A 17608-nucleotide genomic window follows, 5' to 3' on the forward strand; every position below is an offset into this window, starting at 1 on the left:
CAAATTGTTTTATTTTCATTATTGCCGTTGCCGCTCATATCTTTCATAGTTGATCTGTTGGAACCTAGAAAACCAAAAAAACGAAATCTCATAAAATTTCAGCAGAGACCAACCTCTAAAATTGTTCCTCAGCTCAGATACTAGGTGGTACAATGTTGGTGTCTGCATTATTTGCGGTTTACTCCTTACTTGGTGTAATGCGCTCATAATATGGACCACCATTCACATTACCTAGCATATAAAGTTGTATTTGGCCAAAGAGCAGGAAAACTGGTTTTCCTTCTCTTCGTGTGGTAATATCCAAGCCATGATCATTCTATGGAGTGTCCGTCTTAACTGCGGACATGTGTAACATAAATTGTATCTCCAAGAAATCGAAACAAAACTGGCTTGGCTTGTGGTAAGCGATGAAGCTAGCAGAAATTGCAATTTTAGGCGTGGATATTTTCACTTTCATTGATCCAAATACCACACAGTGGAGGCAAAATTTTATTCGTAAACTTTAAGAAAAAATCTTTCAAGTATAACAAAAAGTACTGAGACATATTTTCTTAAAAAAAGTATTTTTCCATATATACCTTAGGCATGGATTTTTTAAAAAATATTTATTCCATAGAAATAAGTCCGATTTTTTCTTAAGAAAAAAATCAATCCGTTTACCTTGAACATATTGAAATTTAAAAATTCACTCTTCCTTCATATTTGACAGCTATTTGACATAATGTTTTTACACTTGTTTCCTTTTGTTTCAAAACAAAAAAAAAACTGTCTCCAATTTGTTATCATTTTTCAAAATCTTCCAACAGCAAAAAAAAATAAACATCAACATGTTATTAAAACAACACAGGCCTATTAGTCTCCATTAGATTGTGATGCTGCTTGTCATTTCATTCGATTTCGTAAATATATATTTGAAATGTTTTCAAAATTCAGATACACACACACGATCGCACTTGTCCGTATCTTGTCATGCTTAAACATTTTTTTCTTAAATGTTGTCATTTGTTTTCTCCACTTGATCTCCCATTTAAAATCCAAATATTAAAGATCAAAATACGACATTTAATTAATGAATACAACAATACAACATCTTAATGTGTATTTTATTAAATAAAATTAATTATTGTGATGTTCAAAATTTTTCGTATGTTTTATATATGTATGTATATACATTAATATGTTTTCTGTTTCTCTGTTTTGTTTGTTTGCAGAGCTATCGATTATTATCAGGAAACTGGTCAAACACTGAGTTCGAAATTGAAAGAACAGCGACAACAGCCAGGCGGTAATCGTTTAGGTGGTCCATTGAGATATCCACATACCATATTGTTTTGGTTAAGATGTAATCAGGTGAGTAATATTTAAAAAAAATCGGTTAATACATTTCTTTAAAAGAAAAAAATTGTAAAAAATTTACGCCTTAGGTTTCAATGTAAAAAATATTTTTTTTAAATTCCACGCCTCAGTGAAAAAATATTTTTGGAAAAATATTTTGAAAAAAATATATATTAAAACCAGTAAGGAAAGTAGTAAAGTCGGACTGGGACGACTATATAATATCCTTACACACTTTGGTATATTCTACATACATATATATCCTAACATACATATATATCCGAACTCAAATATGTGATCTTTATCTATATTTGTTCTGAAACCTATGCTAAGTTTCATTTCATTAAGGCAGAATTACAGTCGTTTGCGTGCAATGGGTAAAAAATTTTCATTTTTCAAGATTTTCAATGGGCTGGTAAATCAATACCAATGCTTGTTAAGGTTTGTAACTTAACACATATATACTTGAAGATTTAAATTAGAAGAAAAAAAAATTACAAAATTTTTTTGTTATTGTTTTGTTGTTGTTTTTTGTAATTAAAGAAAAGTCCTTATTTTTGATGGCGGGCATGATAACTCCTCACTGAAACATCGGAATCCGAAAATTCCAACGGTGTTAGGAGTACATGTCTGGCTCTCGTATGAACTAGGATTATTGACTTCGCTCCAAAATTAACAAAATGGTGGACCTTTGAAAAAATATTTTTGGAAAATCGAAGATTTTTTACCAAAACCCATGTTAAAAAATAAGGATCTTCCGATTGCTTTATCCTAGTTTATACGATAGCTATACACTCTCAGAGAAACGTGTAAAAATTTGAAGTAGATTGGGTTATTAGTTTTTGAGTTATCGTGCCCGCCATTCGCAAAAAAATGTTCAGAGAAAAACGCGTTTAAAGTTTGAGAAGCCCTTCAGCCGTCACTTGATGCTGACACAGTAAACCGGCTATATCTTCAAGAGTTCTTGAGATTTTCATTTGAAATTTTGTAGGGACATTCTTTAATTAGTGTAGATTCGAATTATATCAACAAAATTTTTGACCCCGAGAATGGGGGGGTCCCCTTAAATCGATTTATAGCAAGCTTAATGCCCGCTATTCGCTATGCCGCACTTTCGTGTCCATCGGACAAACATTAGGAGTTTGGTGCACCATTTACCTAAAATCGGACGAAATTGAGAGCTATATCGAAATTTGAACCGATATTCACGAAACTTAGCACAAATCATTCTAGACTCAATTAGGTACTCTATGCCAAATATCGTGCAAATCGAAATATATATTCGGACTTTGGTGCACTATTTACATTAAATCCGACGAACTATATATATATATAACTATATATAGGGCTATATAAATCTGAACCGATTTTCACGAAACTTAACACACATCATTCTACTCTTAATTCAGTACGCTATACACAAATTCCTAAAATCGGACGAAAATATATATGGGAGCTATATCTAAATCTGGATCGATTTTCACGAAGCTTAACAAACATAATTCTACTATTAATTCAGTACTCTATACAAAATTTCCTAAAATCGGACGAAAATATATATGGGAGCTATATCTAAATCTGTGTATATATATGGGAGCTGTATCTACATCTGAACCGAATTTCACGAAACTTAGCACACATCATTCTTGGCTTAATTCAGTACGCTGTGCCAAATTTCGTGTAAATCGAAAGATATGTAGGGACATTGGTGCACCATATATATATATATATATATATGGGACCTATATCTAAATCTGAACCGATTTTCACGAATCCATCACACATCAATCTACTCTTAATTCAGTACGCTATACAAAATTTCGTGCAAATCGAAAGATACAAAGGGACTTTGGTGCACCATTTGTCTTAAATCGGACGAAAATATATGGGAGCTATATCTAAATCTTAACCTAAATTCTAGGATTAATTCAGTACGCTGTGCCAATTTTCGTGCAAATGGAAAGATATATAGGGACTTTGGTGCACCATTTTCTTTAAATCGGGCGAAAATATATATGGGAGGTATATCTAAGTCTGAACCGATTTTTCGCAATTTCAATAGTGTCCGTCCTTGGTCCAAATAAATGAGCTGTGCCAAATTTCTTCCAAATCCGATAATAAATGCGACCTGTACTTTGTTTACAATTTAACATGGACATACAGACAGACGGACGGACATGCATAAATCGACTTAGAAAGTGATTCTATGCATATTCTCAAAAGGAACCATGTGTCTATCTCATTTCCTTTTGCCTGTTACAAACATATGCACAAAGACATAATACCCACAGTGTAGTGAAGGGTATAAAAATCCACGCCTAGGGTTTCAATGAAAAAATATTTTTTTTTAAAAATCTACGACTATGGTTCGTATTGGATAAATATTTTTTAAAAAATCTTTAAAAAGGTGGTCTGTTGGCAAAACACCATAAATGATACTATAACAAGAGAACATCGTAATCTACATATATATTTAAATTCCTATCGATTACAGTCTGTCTACAAATGTCTTTAAAAAACATATTTGTCATTTGAAAAACAAATATCTAAGTCCAAAGACCCTTGTGGCAAAAAACAAGCCCCCCCTAAGGAGATGAGTAAAAGTCAACTGTTTTGGAATTCCAACACAGCAGCAACGACAACAACAAACATTATCAAATTATTTTCCATTTTATTCACTGAGTCTGTATTGTTAGGCTGGAATTGTGACCCGAGTTCATTAACAATGCCAAGAGCGTATGTTTTTGGCCAAAGTCATCACCATCATCATCAGCAGCATCAGCATCGAACGTTCTTACCAAAATATTTTGTTGTAGATATTTTTTTGCCATTTGTATGCTCATTTTTTATGAAATCACATTTAGGCTTTTGGGCATTCATTCACATATTGTTTACGAACAGACTGGCGGGTTGGCTGACTGACGGACTGACTCGAACCAGTGAAAGGCAAAAACCCCTAAGAAAAATGAATACAATTTTTGTTGAATTGTTAATTTGAGCCGACCAATGTTTGGGTCATTTTAGCCAAAACATTCCAAAAATCGAGTTCTCCAAATGAGAGACATTCATTAGCTTATCGCCGATTCTTCATCAGTGGCAAAATGACAAAAAAAAACAAAAACAAACTATGACGACAATGATGGTGCCAAACAAGACCTCAAAGATGAACCAGAACACATCACACGACACAACATAACTATAGCCAAATGAGAAGTCATTCCGAAAGACAAACATGACTTAAACTTCTTTCATTCATACACGAAGTTAACGCCAACAAAAACACACCTCCCCCTTTTAGAAGCCGAAAATTTTTGTTGCTTCATAGAATGTTTTTAGGCCAGAAAATAATAAAATAAAATCGAAACTCGTGCAGAATAAAACGCCAGCTCACAAACATACATACCTACATAAGAGCTGGTGTGTGTGAGTGTAGAGAGTGGTCGGACTCCTTTCACTTTGCATTCTTTTCTTGAGAGCCGATAACCATTTCAGTTACAACTTATTTAATTACCTTTTTTGCATGGCTTTTGGTGTCTTTCAATATTTCATTCTTTCGGAATTCAATGTTGGTGGGTTGGCCTTCCATGACATCTACCGCGGTGGTAATAGCGGTTGTTGTAAATTTACGATAATAATTCCATGAAAAGTAGTTGTCATTCATTTACCTTTTCTTGGCGTGGACATTCTTAGGCGTAGATTTTTTAATCAGAACATTTTTCCATAGAAACTTGGATTTAAAAAAATCCACTGAACCCTTAGGTGTGGATTTTTATACCCTTTACCACACTGTGGTACAGAGTATTATGTATTTGTGCATATGGCAAAAGGAAACGAGATAGACCCATGGTTTCTTTTGAGAATATGCATAGAATCACTTTCTGAGTCCATCCATCCGTCTGTCCATGTTAAATTGTAAACAAAGTGCAGGTCGCATATATTATCCGAATGAGATGAAATTTGGCCCAGATCATTAATTTGGCCCAGGGACGAACCCTATTGAAATTGAGAAAAATCGGTTCAGATTTAGATATAGCTCCCATATATATTTTCGTCCGATTTTAAGCAAATTGCATGAAATTTTGCACAACGTACCGAAAACGTGTCAAGTTTTATTGAAAAAGCGGATATAGCTCCCATATATATTTTCATCCGATTTTTAGCAAATGGTGCACCAAAGAGTCAAATTTAAGCAGATTGTCACAAAACTTTGCAGTTAGGATAGACTAACGTGTCCCAAGTTTTTTTGAAATCTGTTCAGATTTAGATATAGCTCCCATATATATGTTCGTCCCATTTTTCGCAAATGGTGGACCAAAGGTTTAAAGTGCGTTCGATTGGCACAATATTACGCACAACGTATCGAAATGGATCTGGGTTAACCGTTATATGGGGGTTACCCGAAAAAGTGGACTGATATTAATAACTTTTAGTGGAGACATGTGGTACGTGGACCGATAAAGCTCATCTTCGGACCAGCAGACAACAGACAAATTTATGCAAAATTTTGGCTATCTATCTCAATTCGTTTAGACGCTAGAGATTCCAACAGAAAGACGGACCTGCATCGTCATAGAATTTTACGCTGATCAAAAATATATATACTTTATACAAATATACCCGGTTATTGATTGTTGGGTTAAGTCGGTTCACATATAAACACAGATCACATCTTTAACTTAGTCAATTTTCATGTCAATGGTCCTTCAAAAATTCAAGGTCTGTAAGGATGTATTTCTTGAATATAGCCAAAGTGGTAAAGGGTATCATATAGTCGGCCCTCCTGCCGACTTTATTGCTTTCCTTACTGGTTTAATAATGGGTTTTCATTGAAATCTGTGGCGTAGATTTTTTAAAAAAATTTTTTCATTGAAACCTGAGACCTGGATTTAATTTTTTTTTATTGAAAACTGAGACCTGGATTCTTTAAAAATATTTTTTTTCATTGAAACCTGAGACGTGGATTGTTTTTCCATTGAAATCTGAGACGTAGTTTTTTTAATGTTTCCATTGAAACTTAGTGGTGGATTTCAGAAAAAAATATTCATTCCATTAACCATTAGGCATGGATTTTTTAAAAAAATATTTTTCCATCGAATCCTTAGGCTTGGATTTTTAAAAAAATATTTTTTTCACCGAATCCTTTGACGTGGACTTTCTAAAGAATTCTCTTTTCATAGAACACACTAGATAACTATAGGATTTGATTTTAATAAAAACAAATATTTTTCATAGAAACCCAAAGATTTTTTAAAGAAAATTTTTCTATTGAAAACTAAGGCGTGGACTTTTTAAGAATTATTTTTTCATAGAACCTACTAGAAAACAGTAGGATTTGATTAAAAAAAAAAAATCATAGAAACCGTAAGTTTTTTATACGTAGATTTTTTGTAAATTAGGTTTTTTAGGAACCATAGATGTGAAGTTTTTATTAAATTATTTTTTCTATAGAAGCCATAGACCTACATTTTTTGTAAATTATTTTTTCTATATAAACCATAGAATTGTATTTTTTATTAAATTATTTTATCTTTTTTGTTTTTGCAAAATAGTCAGGCTGAATCTCAGTTTGTTGTTTTTATAAAAAAAAAACAACTATTTATTAGTGGGCAATGTGTGGCATTGTTTGCCGAGATGTAAGGCAGGAAAACTATAGTTTCGGATCACGCCATTGATCCTCCTCAGTTCCTTAGTTTTTTGTTGGGATATTCTCCACAGAAGCTATTGCTTTTATACAAAAAAATCTTTCATACCCAAATGTCTCTTGTAACAAAGCGAAGTATTTAGCTGACCAAAGAAATAAACTGCATGAGAATTTCGCTGGTGCCTCACTTCGAGGTTAACAAGACATTTTCAAATTTTATCTATAGAAACCATAGACATGGATTTTTTAAATATTTTTTTTTTCATTGGCTCGGTTTTTTATTGTTTACATAGGCGTGGATTTTTAAATATTTTTATGGGCGTGAATTTAAAAAAAATCATTGGATTAACATAGACTTAATTCTACATACAGAAACCCTACGGTCCCGATCGGTCTTCTGTACACAGTATTCCTATTATTTTTGTTCTTCTATAATAGTTATTTATTTTATATATAGGATTATATTTATATTTAATTTAATATGTTCCTATTTATTTGTGTAATCTAAAACATATGAATAAAAATTGCATATGTTTCCCTCCATTACAATCGCACAACAAATGGCTACTCTAATAGAGAGCTTAATCGAATATCCTCTAACATTTATTTTCTTTTTTCATCCTCTTGCAGGATATTTTGAACACTCGTTTGGATAAACGCGTTGATGCCATGCTCGAACAGGGGTTACTGCGTGAAATACGAGCCTTTCACAACGAACATAATGTGAACAAAAGGTGGGTTCTAATACGCTAAGGCTTTTGTCATCAAGTAGTAGTAGCCGTCGTCGTCGTCGTAGTAGACTACTATTAATCATACATATTGCTGTTTTGTTCTCATTCCTTCAAATCCTCCAAACAAAATGGACATAATCACTTTCCATAAATCATATCGATACTAAATTACTATTTTATCCTTACTAATCGTGGTATTTTCTTCCTTTCGCTCTCTATTGTTACATCAATCCCACAAAAAAAAAATACTTTTCCGTGTATGCCTGTCGAATTATATGGACAAATTAATGTGGACCGGAATACATCAACAACAGTGCGGAATATACTAAAGGCGTTCTGCAAACAATTGGCTACAAAGAATTTGTACCATATCTAGAACGATTTAATGCGGAAAATGATGATAGAATTGAGGAGTATTTACGAAAGAATTCGTACCAAATGCCAAGTGAAGGTGAGTGAAAAAATTATGAATTAATTTAAAATAATAGCATACATTTAAAAAATAGCATACATCATTTGATAAAAATTTGCTATGCCAGAAATAGAATTGTAGAATTTGTTATCCCGGGTTCATAGAGGGCAAAAAACATATTTGCGGAATATTTGAAACATGGGTCTATGCTTTGACATAGGACACCTAAAAAAATATAGGTATTTCGACAGTCTCATGATAAAAATAGAAATAGAATTGTAGAATTTGTTATCCCGGGTTCATAGAGAACAAAAAAACATATTTGCGGAATATTTGAAACAGGGGTCTATGCTATGACATAGGACCCCTATAAAAATATAGGTATTTCGACAGTCTCATGATAAAAAACTCATAGGAAACAATTCCATTTTCATGTATTTCCTATGCGTACCTCATGATGAAGGGTATACAAAGTTCTACTCGCCCGATAGGTTAATATAAAAAATCAGTTCGAAAGCGATACTTAGTATTAGAATATTTCTTGATGAGGATAGGAAAGTCTGGCTCAAGAGGTCATTCTTCATAACGTGATATTTTGCAACTCTATGAATCTAATCACTGGATCTTACATCTAACGTAGGTTTTTTTCTTCTCAACATCCATGTTACAAGTTGTTGTCTTCTGCTTGATCTCATCCATTCTCACAACGTAGTCGCTGGAGCTCGATCCGTTTGACTATGTCCATGTTCGAGAATATATGGTATAGCTCATGGTTCATTCTACGACGATACTCACCGTCGATGCAGATCTGTACATAGATCTTCCGGAGAATTTTTCTCTCAAACACTCCAAGAGCTGTCTCATCTGTACCCATACTTCAGATCCATATAACAGCACGGGTAATATCAGCGTCTTATAGAGTGTGAGCTTGGTCCTTTCCGACTTTAACTGCTAACCATGCGCCAGTTAAAGTTATCCTGTGCGCAGTTATCCTGAGCGCAGACATGACAGTAAATACCTATGAACCGATAGGGCTGTCGAATGCGGCTTTATAGTCGACGAATAGATGGATTGTGGCGATGTGTTTTTGTGGGTGTTTTTCAGGTCATTGGTGGATTTGCCAGGCCTGAAGCCGCATTGATATGGTCCAATAATGTCACTGACCATTGGCTTCAATCGTTCACAGGAAGGAGACTTATTCCTTTATAGTTGGCAAGTATCGTCTTGTATCCTTTTTTGTGCACGGGACACAGGTGATGAGGTTACAATCCTGGGGCATGAATTCCTCTAGCCAAATTGTACTAATTAGTTGGTGCATGCTCCCGACCAGCATCTATCTTGAATAGTTCGGCTCCATCCATCGGCACCTGCTGTTTATTGTTCTTCAGCCGATTGTCAATTGCTACTCTGACCTCACCTTGTGTAGGTGGTATAAACTCTATACCGTACTCTATTATTGGTTCTGGGGTATCTTCTTCCCCGCCACTATTTAATACCAGGATTTTTTTAAAATGCACCTTCCAAATCCTCAACACGCTGTCTGTATCTGTCACCAGGTTTCTATCTTCATCTCTGATGAAGATGTGCCTGAACCAAAGCCTTCGGTTTGGTGTTTGAGTCATTGAGAGACTATTCATTGAGAGACTATTCACAAAAAAAAAACCAGCAGATAATGTTTGAGAATGTTTGATGTTGATATACACGCGTGTGTAATGAAAAAAAAATATTTTTTATTATTACTATGTAAGGTAATTGCCAGAAAAATGGAAAAAATGTTGTTAAGTTCGATCCGGTCGAACTTTTTATACCCTCCATCAAGAGATATGTATTCAAAATTCCTTTAATCGGTATGGATCTTTATATGGTTTTGCTAGTAGTATAGTAGACTGGTCTAAGAACTTCCACATACTGTAAATTAAGCGGGGTATTTGTAGGGAACTACAAAAACATGGACCTATACTGACAATTTTATGGGAAGAAACTTTATATTCAATTTGAATGCCTTAAAAATATCGAAAATGTGTCAGTACCATTTTATAGGGTCATAACATGGTTTTATATTGAAACATTTCTGCTAATATTTTCCACGAATCCGAAATGGGGCAATGTTAAGACATATACATATGGGATCTATATCCGAACGTGAAACGAGAATATTCCGAAAAATTTGAGGTAATGTTATATGGGGACTACACCAAGACATGGGTCAATATTGATCCCTTTTATTGATTATTGTCTTATTTGTATTAAATGTAGCTTCTCTTAGAATTCGACCTAACCAATCATCCCCTTTATAATTCATCTCTCTCTATTTTATTACTTTATTAGAAGTCTTCAAACAATATGTAGGCTCCAAAGGCGAACCACCCGAAACAGCAAACGCAGACGCAGCAACAACAGCCATCGAAACAATTGATCCTAAAGATCATTTACCTCCCGGCTTGGATGTTTTGAATTCTTGCCTGAATGAATTGAAATTAGTTACGCGTCGCTATTCAAAGAAACAACAAAAATGGATTAACAATCGCTTCTTAGCCAGCCGTGATCGTCAAGTACCCGATATCTATGAATTGGATACCAGTGATGTTAGTCGTTGGCGCGAGTGCGTCTATACACCGGCTGTCACGATAATTGATTGCTATCGTTCGTCACAAGTGTGTGAGATCCAGCCAATGCCGAAGAGAACACATCCGGGAGCGGGCTTAAATGAAGAGGTATGTAGAAAATATAATAATAGAGAATATAATAGATTATCATTATTATTATAACTTTGAGTGTAATACATTTTACACAAAAACGGAAATCATTCATTTACATACACATCCACTTTTCTATATATAAATTTGTACGTACACATTTCATTATGGAGGAAAAGTTTAGATGTTGTTGTTCTGATTGTTTAATAGATTGAAGAACCAAATTATATAATTTGTATGTGAGAACGTATAGCTATAATTTAACAAAAGAAAATACGTCGTCAAGTTCAGCGGGCCGAACTTGTATACCCTCCTCAGTGAGTTGGGCATTTCAAATATATAAAATCGGTTGGAACATACGAGACCTATTTCATATTGTTAATTATCTACCAGGAGGTTTTTCACATTCTGATAAGATGAAAACTCATGGAAATACCTTATCACAATCAAAGAGGTTGGTAAATTCGGCTAGGACATATTTGGATATTTTGGGTACGTTTTCAATCCTACCTATAATTTTAAATATCTGTCCAAGTTTTGGTATAGTTCATTTTATCTCCAGAATGGCTGTCATTTGACATTATAGGTGCTTGGAGGTTGAACAACATGTTTGCAAAAACTTTTCGATATTCACCCACGTTTTGGTATATATTTGTATGGTTTTAGCTGCATCATCCATCCGACGTACCTGTAATTTGGCATTTTGGAAGCTTGGAGAAATATCCAGCCCAAGTTAATTATTTCTTAGCATTCCGAGTTTTTGGAGAGTGGTTAATTTATGGTTAATTTATCCTTGATGTTGTTAAGGGCTTTATCAGAATTTTGCCAACCAATAAGGCTGCAACTTGGCATTTCAGTTTTTCATGTCATAGACCTCATCTTGACCTTTGGAGTTTGTATGGGATTTGTAGCCGTATTTTCCAACTGAGGGATCTGTAATTGGGCTTTCTAGGTTTTTGGAGTTGAAAACCATATTTGCAGACAATGTTCGATAGGAGTCAATGTTTTGACATAGCCCTCATATAAATATACGGTCTCATTTTTTGGAAGTTCTTGACCACATTTTCCGACCAAAGTAAATGTACTATATTTAGAAAATTATCAATATATACACTTTGCTACGACAAAAATGTGCCTCATCAAAATATTGGTTTTAGGCCCAATGTTTCTTTGAACCAAATCCGTTTCAGACAATTTGGCTGGAGCTCACGATAAATCTCGAAGGGAGTAACCGATATCACCCAACTTTGCATAGCGTAATTTCTTCCAAACTTAGTTCAAGTTATTTTTGTCGGTTTTTCTGATCACTCCATAGGCCGCAATTATGGCCCAAACACCGCGAATTTTTGCATGGAGAAGGGGATCGGGCCAAAGAATAAGTATGCATTTTTTGATAAAGATCGGTCAATATTTAGCGGGTCAAATGGACCCTGACTTTTGTGTGAAAAATTACAAAATTTGTATTCTATGGGGTATATATTTGCACCTGAAGTTGATAGTATGTTCAAGAGGAGTGGTTGACCTTTAAATTGATACCAATTATATTGTCGTATGTACTCGGATGCTGGACTTACACATAAATATGTACAGGTGCTTACGAATTCATATATTATTTAGTAACCCATTACCATACTAGAGGGCCATAGCGCTGATGGCTTTGAAATTTTCCATGAGGTTCAAGTTACGGTCATCGACAACGCCTATAATTTTCGGTGATGATCAGACAATAATTTTGGGATGAAGTGAACCGAAAACTTATTTTTTTGGTGTTTTTTTTTTTTTTTTTTTTGAGTCGATCTATAGGCCAAAATTGAAAGCCGAACATCACAACACAACCCATGGTGAAGGGAATCTGGACAAGTGATTAGAAGGGCTGTACTGAATATTTTTAATATTTCTTGACCTCTAGTCGGTCCAGAGTGTGGGAATATCGCGAAATATAGAACCACAGAATATAGAAACCTTACTGAGTACGTGTATGTTAATAATATCAAACTTTCCAATGAAAATTTCAGATAGCATTCGGCAACAAATGGTGGAGCATAGGGTATATATTTATATAGCAACTCTCGCTCTATATGTTGAATGGTATACAAATTTGAAGTCCAAAATTATCCTAACAAACTTCGAATAAATTACATCCCTCTCATTTCCCCGTTTATCACCTTCACCTTTAAATATCAATCACCCTATCCCGATAAAATCCCATACTAACAACCATTTTCCGTAACTCTTTTTAGACAACAAACTTTTGCGATATCTGTCAGCGACATTTCATTGGTGAATATCAATGGCATTTGCATTTAAAATCGAATCGGCATAAAAAACGCAAGGAAACCCTAAAGAAAAAAGAAGCTGACCAAGGAGCTTCACTGGATAAAGAACAATAAAAATGCATTTAATACAATTTTCACTTTCAAAATATTTTGAAATAAACAAAATGTTGATTTTATTGTCCAATTTTTTGTATGTTTTGTTTTTTTTTACAAATAGAATTTGGTTTGTGTGATGAATTTTGGTTTGTAATTAATAATGTACATATACATCAATATAGAGATAGAATAACAGCGTTAAATTTTTTGTTTTTACAAATTAAACAACAAACTTAATTTATATATAAAATATTTTTTGATAAATAACAACTTTTCAATATATAATATAATAAATACTAAGCAGATTGGGGATGCGACGAGGATGTCATAAAGCCGAATTGTACTGAGCCGTTGTTGCGATTAAAAATAGAAACAAATATATTATATAATTTTAAATATAATAAAAATGTATCGAGGTAAATTTCTGAATTGTTTTTGAGCTCCATATCTATGGAGAGAATATTACACCATCAAAAAATGATTTCGCCTTCGCATCCCTAAAATTATTAGTAGATGTTTTATTTTTGTTTTCCATTTCATTAGAATAGTTTTTTGTTAACACATTAAACATAGTTATAGTGGATGAATTATATATTTAGTGTATTCTAGTTTATTTTGTTTTCGCTTCGTTTGTAGAGATTTTATAATGTTAAACATTATTTATGTGATTAATTTGTCTTTGTTTTTTCTTCACTTATATATTAGCATTATTTATTTTTTGAAATTATTTACTATAAAAAATTTTAAAATACCAATTATTGAATATTTAAACTATAAATGGATATTTTGCATCGCATTTTAAATTTGTGAATTTACTAAAATCATTAGTAACAAGAAATATTGACGGTTCTGACGCGGAAGCTTCAAAATTTGACAGATAATAACATTCCTTTATAAATAAGAATGAGATTAGATGTTTTTTGCTTAAGGGGACCCCCCCATTCTCGGGGTCAAAATTTTTGTTGACTTAATTCCAATCTACACTAATTCAAGAATGTCCCTGCAAAATTTCAAGTAAAAATCTCAAGAAATCTTGAAGATATAGCCGATTTATTGTGTCAGCATCAAGTGACGGCTGAAGGGCTTCTCAAACTTTAAACGCGTTTTTCTCTAAACATTTTTTTGCGAATGGCGGGCACGATAACTCAAAAACTAATAACCCAATCGATTTCAAATTTTTACACGTTTCTCTGTGAGTGTATAGCTATCGTATGAAATAGGATAAAGCCAATCGGTGAAGATCTTCCTTATTTTTTAACTTGGTTTTTGGTAAAAAATCGGCGATTTTCCAAAAATATTTTTTCAAAGTTCCGCCATTTTGTTAATTTTATAGCGAAGTCAATAATCCTAGTTCATGCCAGACATGTACTCTTTCTAACACCGTTGGAATTTTCGGATTCCGATGTTTGGAGTTATCATGCCCGCCATCAAAAATAAGGACTTTTCTTTGATTACAAAAAACAACAACAAAACAACAACAAAAATTTTTTGTAAATTATTTTTCTTCTTTTTTAAATCTTCAAATATATATGTGCGAAGTTACAAACCTTAACAAGCATTGGTATTCATTTACCAGCCCATTTAAAATCTTAAAAATAAAAAATCGAGAATGGGGGGGGGGTTCCCTTAAAAAATAATAAACCAGTAAGCGGAGCAGTATATGATACCCCACACAACTACCACGATAATCTAACTTTCTGCTGTTCTATATTCTGAGCCTGGGCTATATTTGGGTTTATTTGCACCCCCTTGACCGATTATAGGTCAACAGCTTTACTTTCTATCCCTGGCATATTTCCAAATCTGGTTTTCCCGAAGTGAATATTTACGCCATAAAATAATAAATTGTTCATCATCTAAACAGCCTTTCTAAGTATTTGTCAGATCCTCTTCACCGTGTAAAATATGTGATTTTCTGCATATAATAATTGCCTATAGAGCGATTAGAAAATCTGACAAATATAAAATTGTCGGTGCATTGTACCCCCTAAATATAATCTCAATATCACCGAAAATTATGGGCGTCGTCCTTGAGCATTACTGGAACATCCAGGAAAATGTCCTAGCCATTAGCGCTATATTTCCGGCCTCTAGGGTGCTAATAAATACTAAACAATATCAACATAGGTAAAACCCTGTGAATATTAACGTGTAACGCCCATATAGAGTAGAGAGAACAATAAAATCGGTATCAATTTAAATGTCAACCACTCCTCTTGGATATACTGTCAATGCATTCGATCTATCATTTCGACTCTTCACACAAAAGTGAGGGTCCATTTAACCCGCTAAATATTGACCGATCTTTATCACAATAGGCATGCTTATTCTTTGGTCAGATCCTCTTTCTCCATGTAAAATTTCGTGATGTTCGTGGCATAATTGCGGCCTCTAAAGCGACCAGAAAAACAGACAAAAATTAAGTATTTGATCCATTTCATCCCTTCAATATTAAAGGATCATTTCCAAAAACAATATTTGTCAGAACCGGTCAAAAAATTCGTGAAGATTAGTCCATAACTCTGGCTTGTATCGTGTTTACAAATTATAATGGACGCACACAGATGTCTAGATCGACTCAGCTAGTCGATATATGACGATCGGCACTTAAAGGTGGGTCTAGGACCAAAATTTTGCTCCGTTACAAACTCTTGGGGCTGCACAAAGCTATAATATCCGGACAACATAGTAGGGTATGGAATAATTAAATAAACATACAAAAAATCAATTTTTTGAAATCTAGAGAGTATGGGGTATCCCTTTAAAATCTAAATAGCATGGGGGTACTATATACCATAAATGTGGAGGATCATGAACATTGGTTTTGGAATGTGCCTCATCGAAATATTTGCTTAGATCCCAACATTTTTTGAATCGAATCAGTTTCCGACAATTTGGAGTCAGTCCGTCTATCTGTCCCGCTGCCGCAACATTCTGGACAGAGAACATATCAAGGGGTCGATTGGTACTCAAATTTTTGGGAAAAAATTCTGTCCGGCTGTACTACTCCGCTTATAACGGTAGGTAATTAAGATATAAGGGGGTTGGAAATTTGTCCTATGATACATTATTGTAAGCATAATTAGTTTTGTATATAGTATCGCCCTGGATTAAATCGTTTTTAGAGTACAACATAGTTCGCAAAATTCTGAATACTAGTAAAAACTTCAAAATCAGATCTCAATCGTTAAAGCCAATCAGATGTTAGGATTCCTGAATACCGTCTTTATTCGATGAAATGTCTCGAGTAAGAGTTAATAGAGACAACTAGTATTGTGGGTACATTTCAGTTTGTCAAGTAATAGGTAGTAAAAATTGTAAAGTAGAACCTATAGGAACAGAACTACTATTACGCGTGTAATCATATCAAAACGTTAAAAGCTTAGTGGGATTGCTGATCGGGTGGTCGTAGCCATCACATAATGTATCACAATCGGAGAAGTATTATTAGGAAATCTGTGACAGATGAATTTTAGATATATAAAATTATTAAATATAAAATGCAGATTTGCCTTTACGCTTTGGCCAATATCCATTTATTGTTAATATATTCGATAATTATGGAAAATTAGAAAATAGGAATTCATTTGTATATAGATTTAATTAAAATTTTAATTAATACATTTATAAACTTTTATGAAATAAATATGATTTTCGTAATTTTTATTATTCTTATACTTTGTTTAAAACAATTATTGTTAATTATATTCTTTTAAGTTTCCCAATAACGTTTTTATACACTAAATGATGGCATTTGATGTTGGATGTTATATCATATAATTTATATTTCTATATATTTTAGTACTATATGGTAATAGTTATTCTAAAATAAAATGATTTATTTATATGGTCTAAATTCAGGTTGATTTTCTTTTTTTTAATATATGGAATATATGTTTTGTTATTGTTATTTTTTAATGAACGACGGTCTCAATTCGTTTATGTTTAACTATATATATTTTTTATATAACATTTATATATGTCTTCTTTTTAAATCATTTATGATTTCGTATTATTTTTTATTTGTGCATATGTATTTTTGTTGGTTTTTATTTACGAGCTATATATTTTTATGATCACATTTCAATAAGCAAAATTAACATTTAGATGGTATTTTAAAAATGTATTTTTATTTATATGTAATAAAATGTAGTATAATAAAATTAGGGTGTTATTTTTTTCAAATGTAATGAATTTACATATAAATTTATAAAAGGGAGAAAGTCTCATTTTTTTTGTAAAAATCAAATTAATACAGTCAAATAAATATTTTGTATCTATTATTCAATTTTATTATACATTACACCTTTAATAAAAAAACATGTAAAGTGTGGATTTTTAAATTAAACACATTATTGTTGTATTCTTAAATCCCGATTGAAAAATAAGATTTAAATATATATACATTGATAGAAGGTATA

At 33.1% G+C, this 17608-nt stretch overlaps 1 protein-coding gene across 1 annotated transcript in view; it reads left to right on the forward strand.

Annotated features, from left to right (window-relative positions):
- LOC133325112 (tRNA dimethylallyltransferase) overlaps positions 1 to 13205 on the forward strand; it is a 150293-nt gene extending 137088 nt beyond the window's left edge. Inside the window, exons 2-7 of the mRNA XM_061533936.1 lie at positions 1212 to 1350; positions 7607 to 7710; positions 8022 to 8158; positions 9879 to 9893; positions 10544 to 10833; positions 13056 to 13205. Coding sequence (XP_061389920.1) covers positions 1212 to 1350; positions 7607 to 7710; positions 8022 to 8158; positions 9879 to 9893; positions 10544 to 10833; positions 13056 to 13205 — 835 coding nt within the window. The remainder of the gene's footprint in view (positions 1 to 1211; positions 1351 to 7606; positions 7711 to 8021; positions 8159 to 9878; positions 9894 to 10543; positions 10834 to 13055) is intronic.
- Positions 13206 to 17608: the final 4403 nt, after the last annotated feature.

Source organism: Musca vetustissima, unplaced genomic scaffold (assembly GCF_032173495.1).
Source record: "Musca vetustissima isolate MV318-11 ecotype Yass unplaced genomic scaffold, APGP_CSIRO_Mvet_v1 utg12661, whole genome shotgun sequence".
In the NCBI taxonomy this organism is placed as follows: Eukaryota; Metazoa; Arthropoda; class Insecta; order Diptera; family Muscidae; genus Musca; species Musca vetustissima.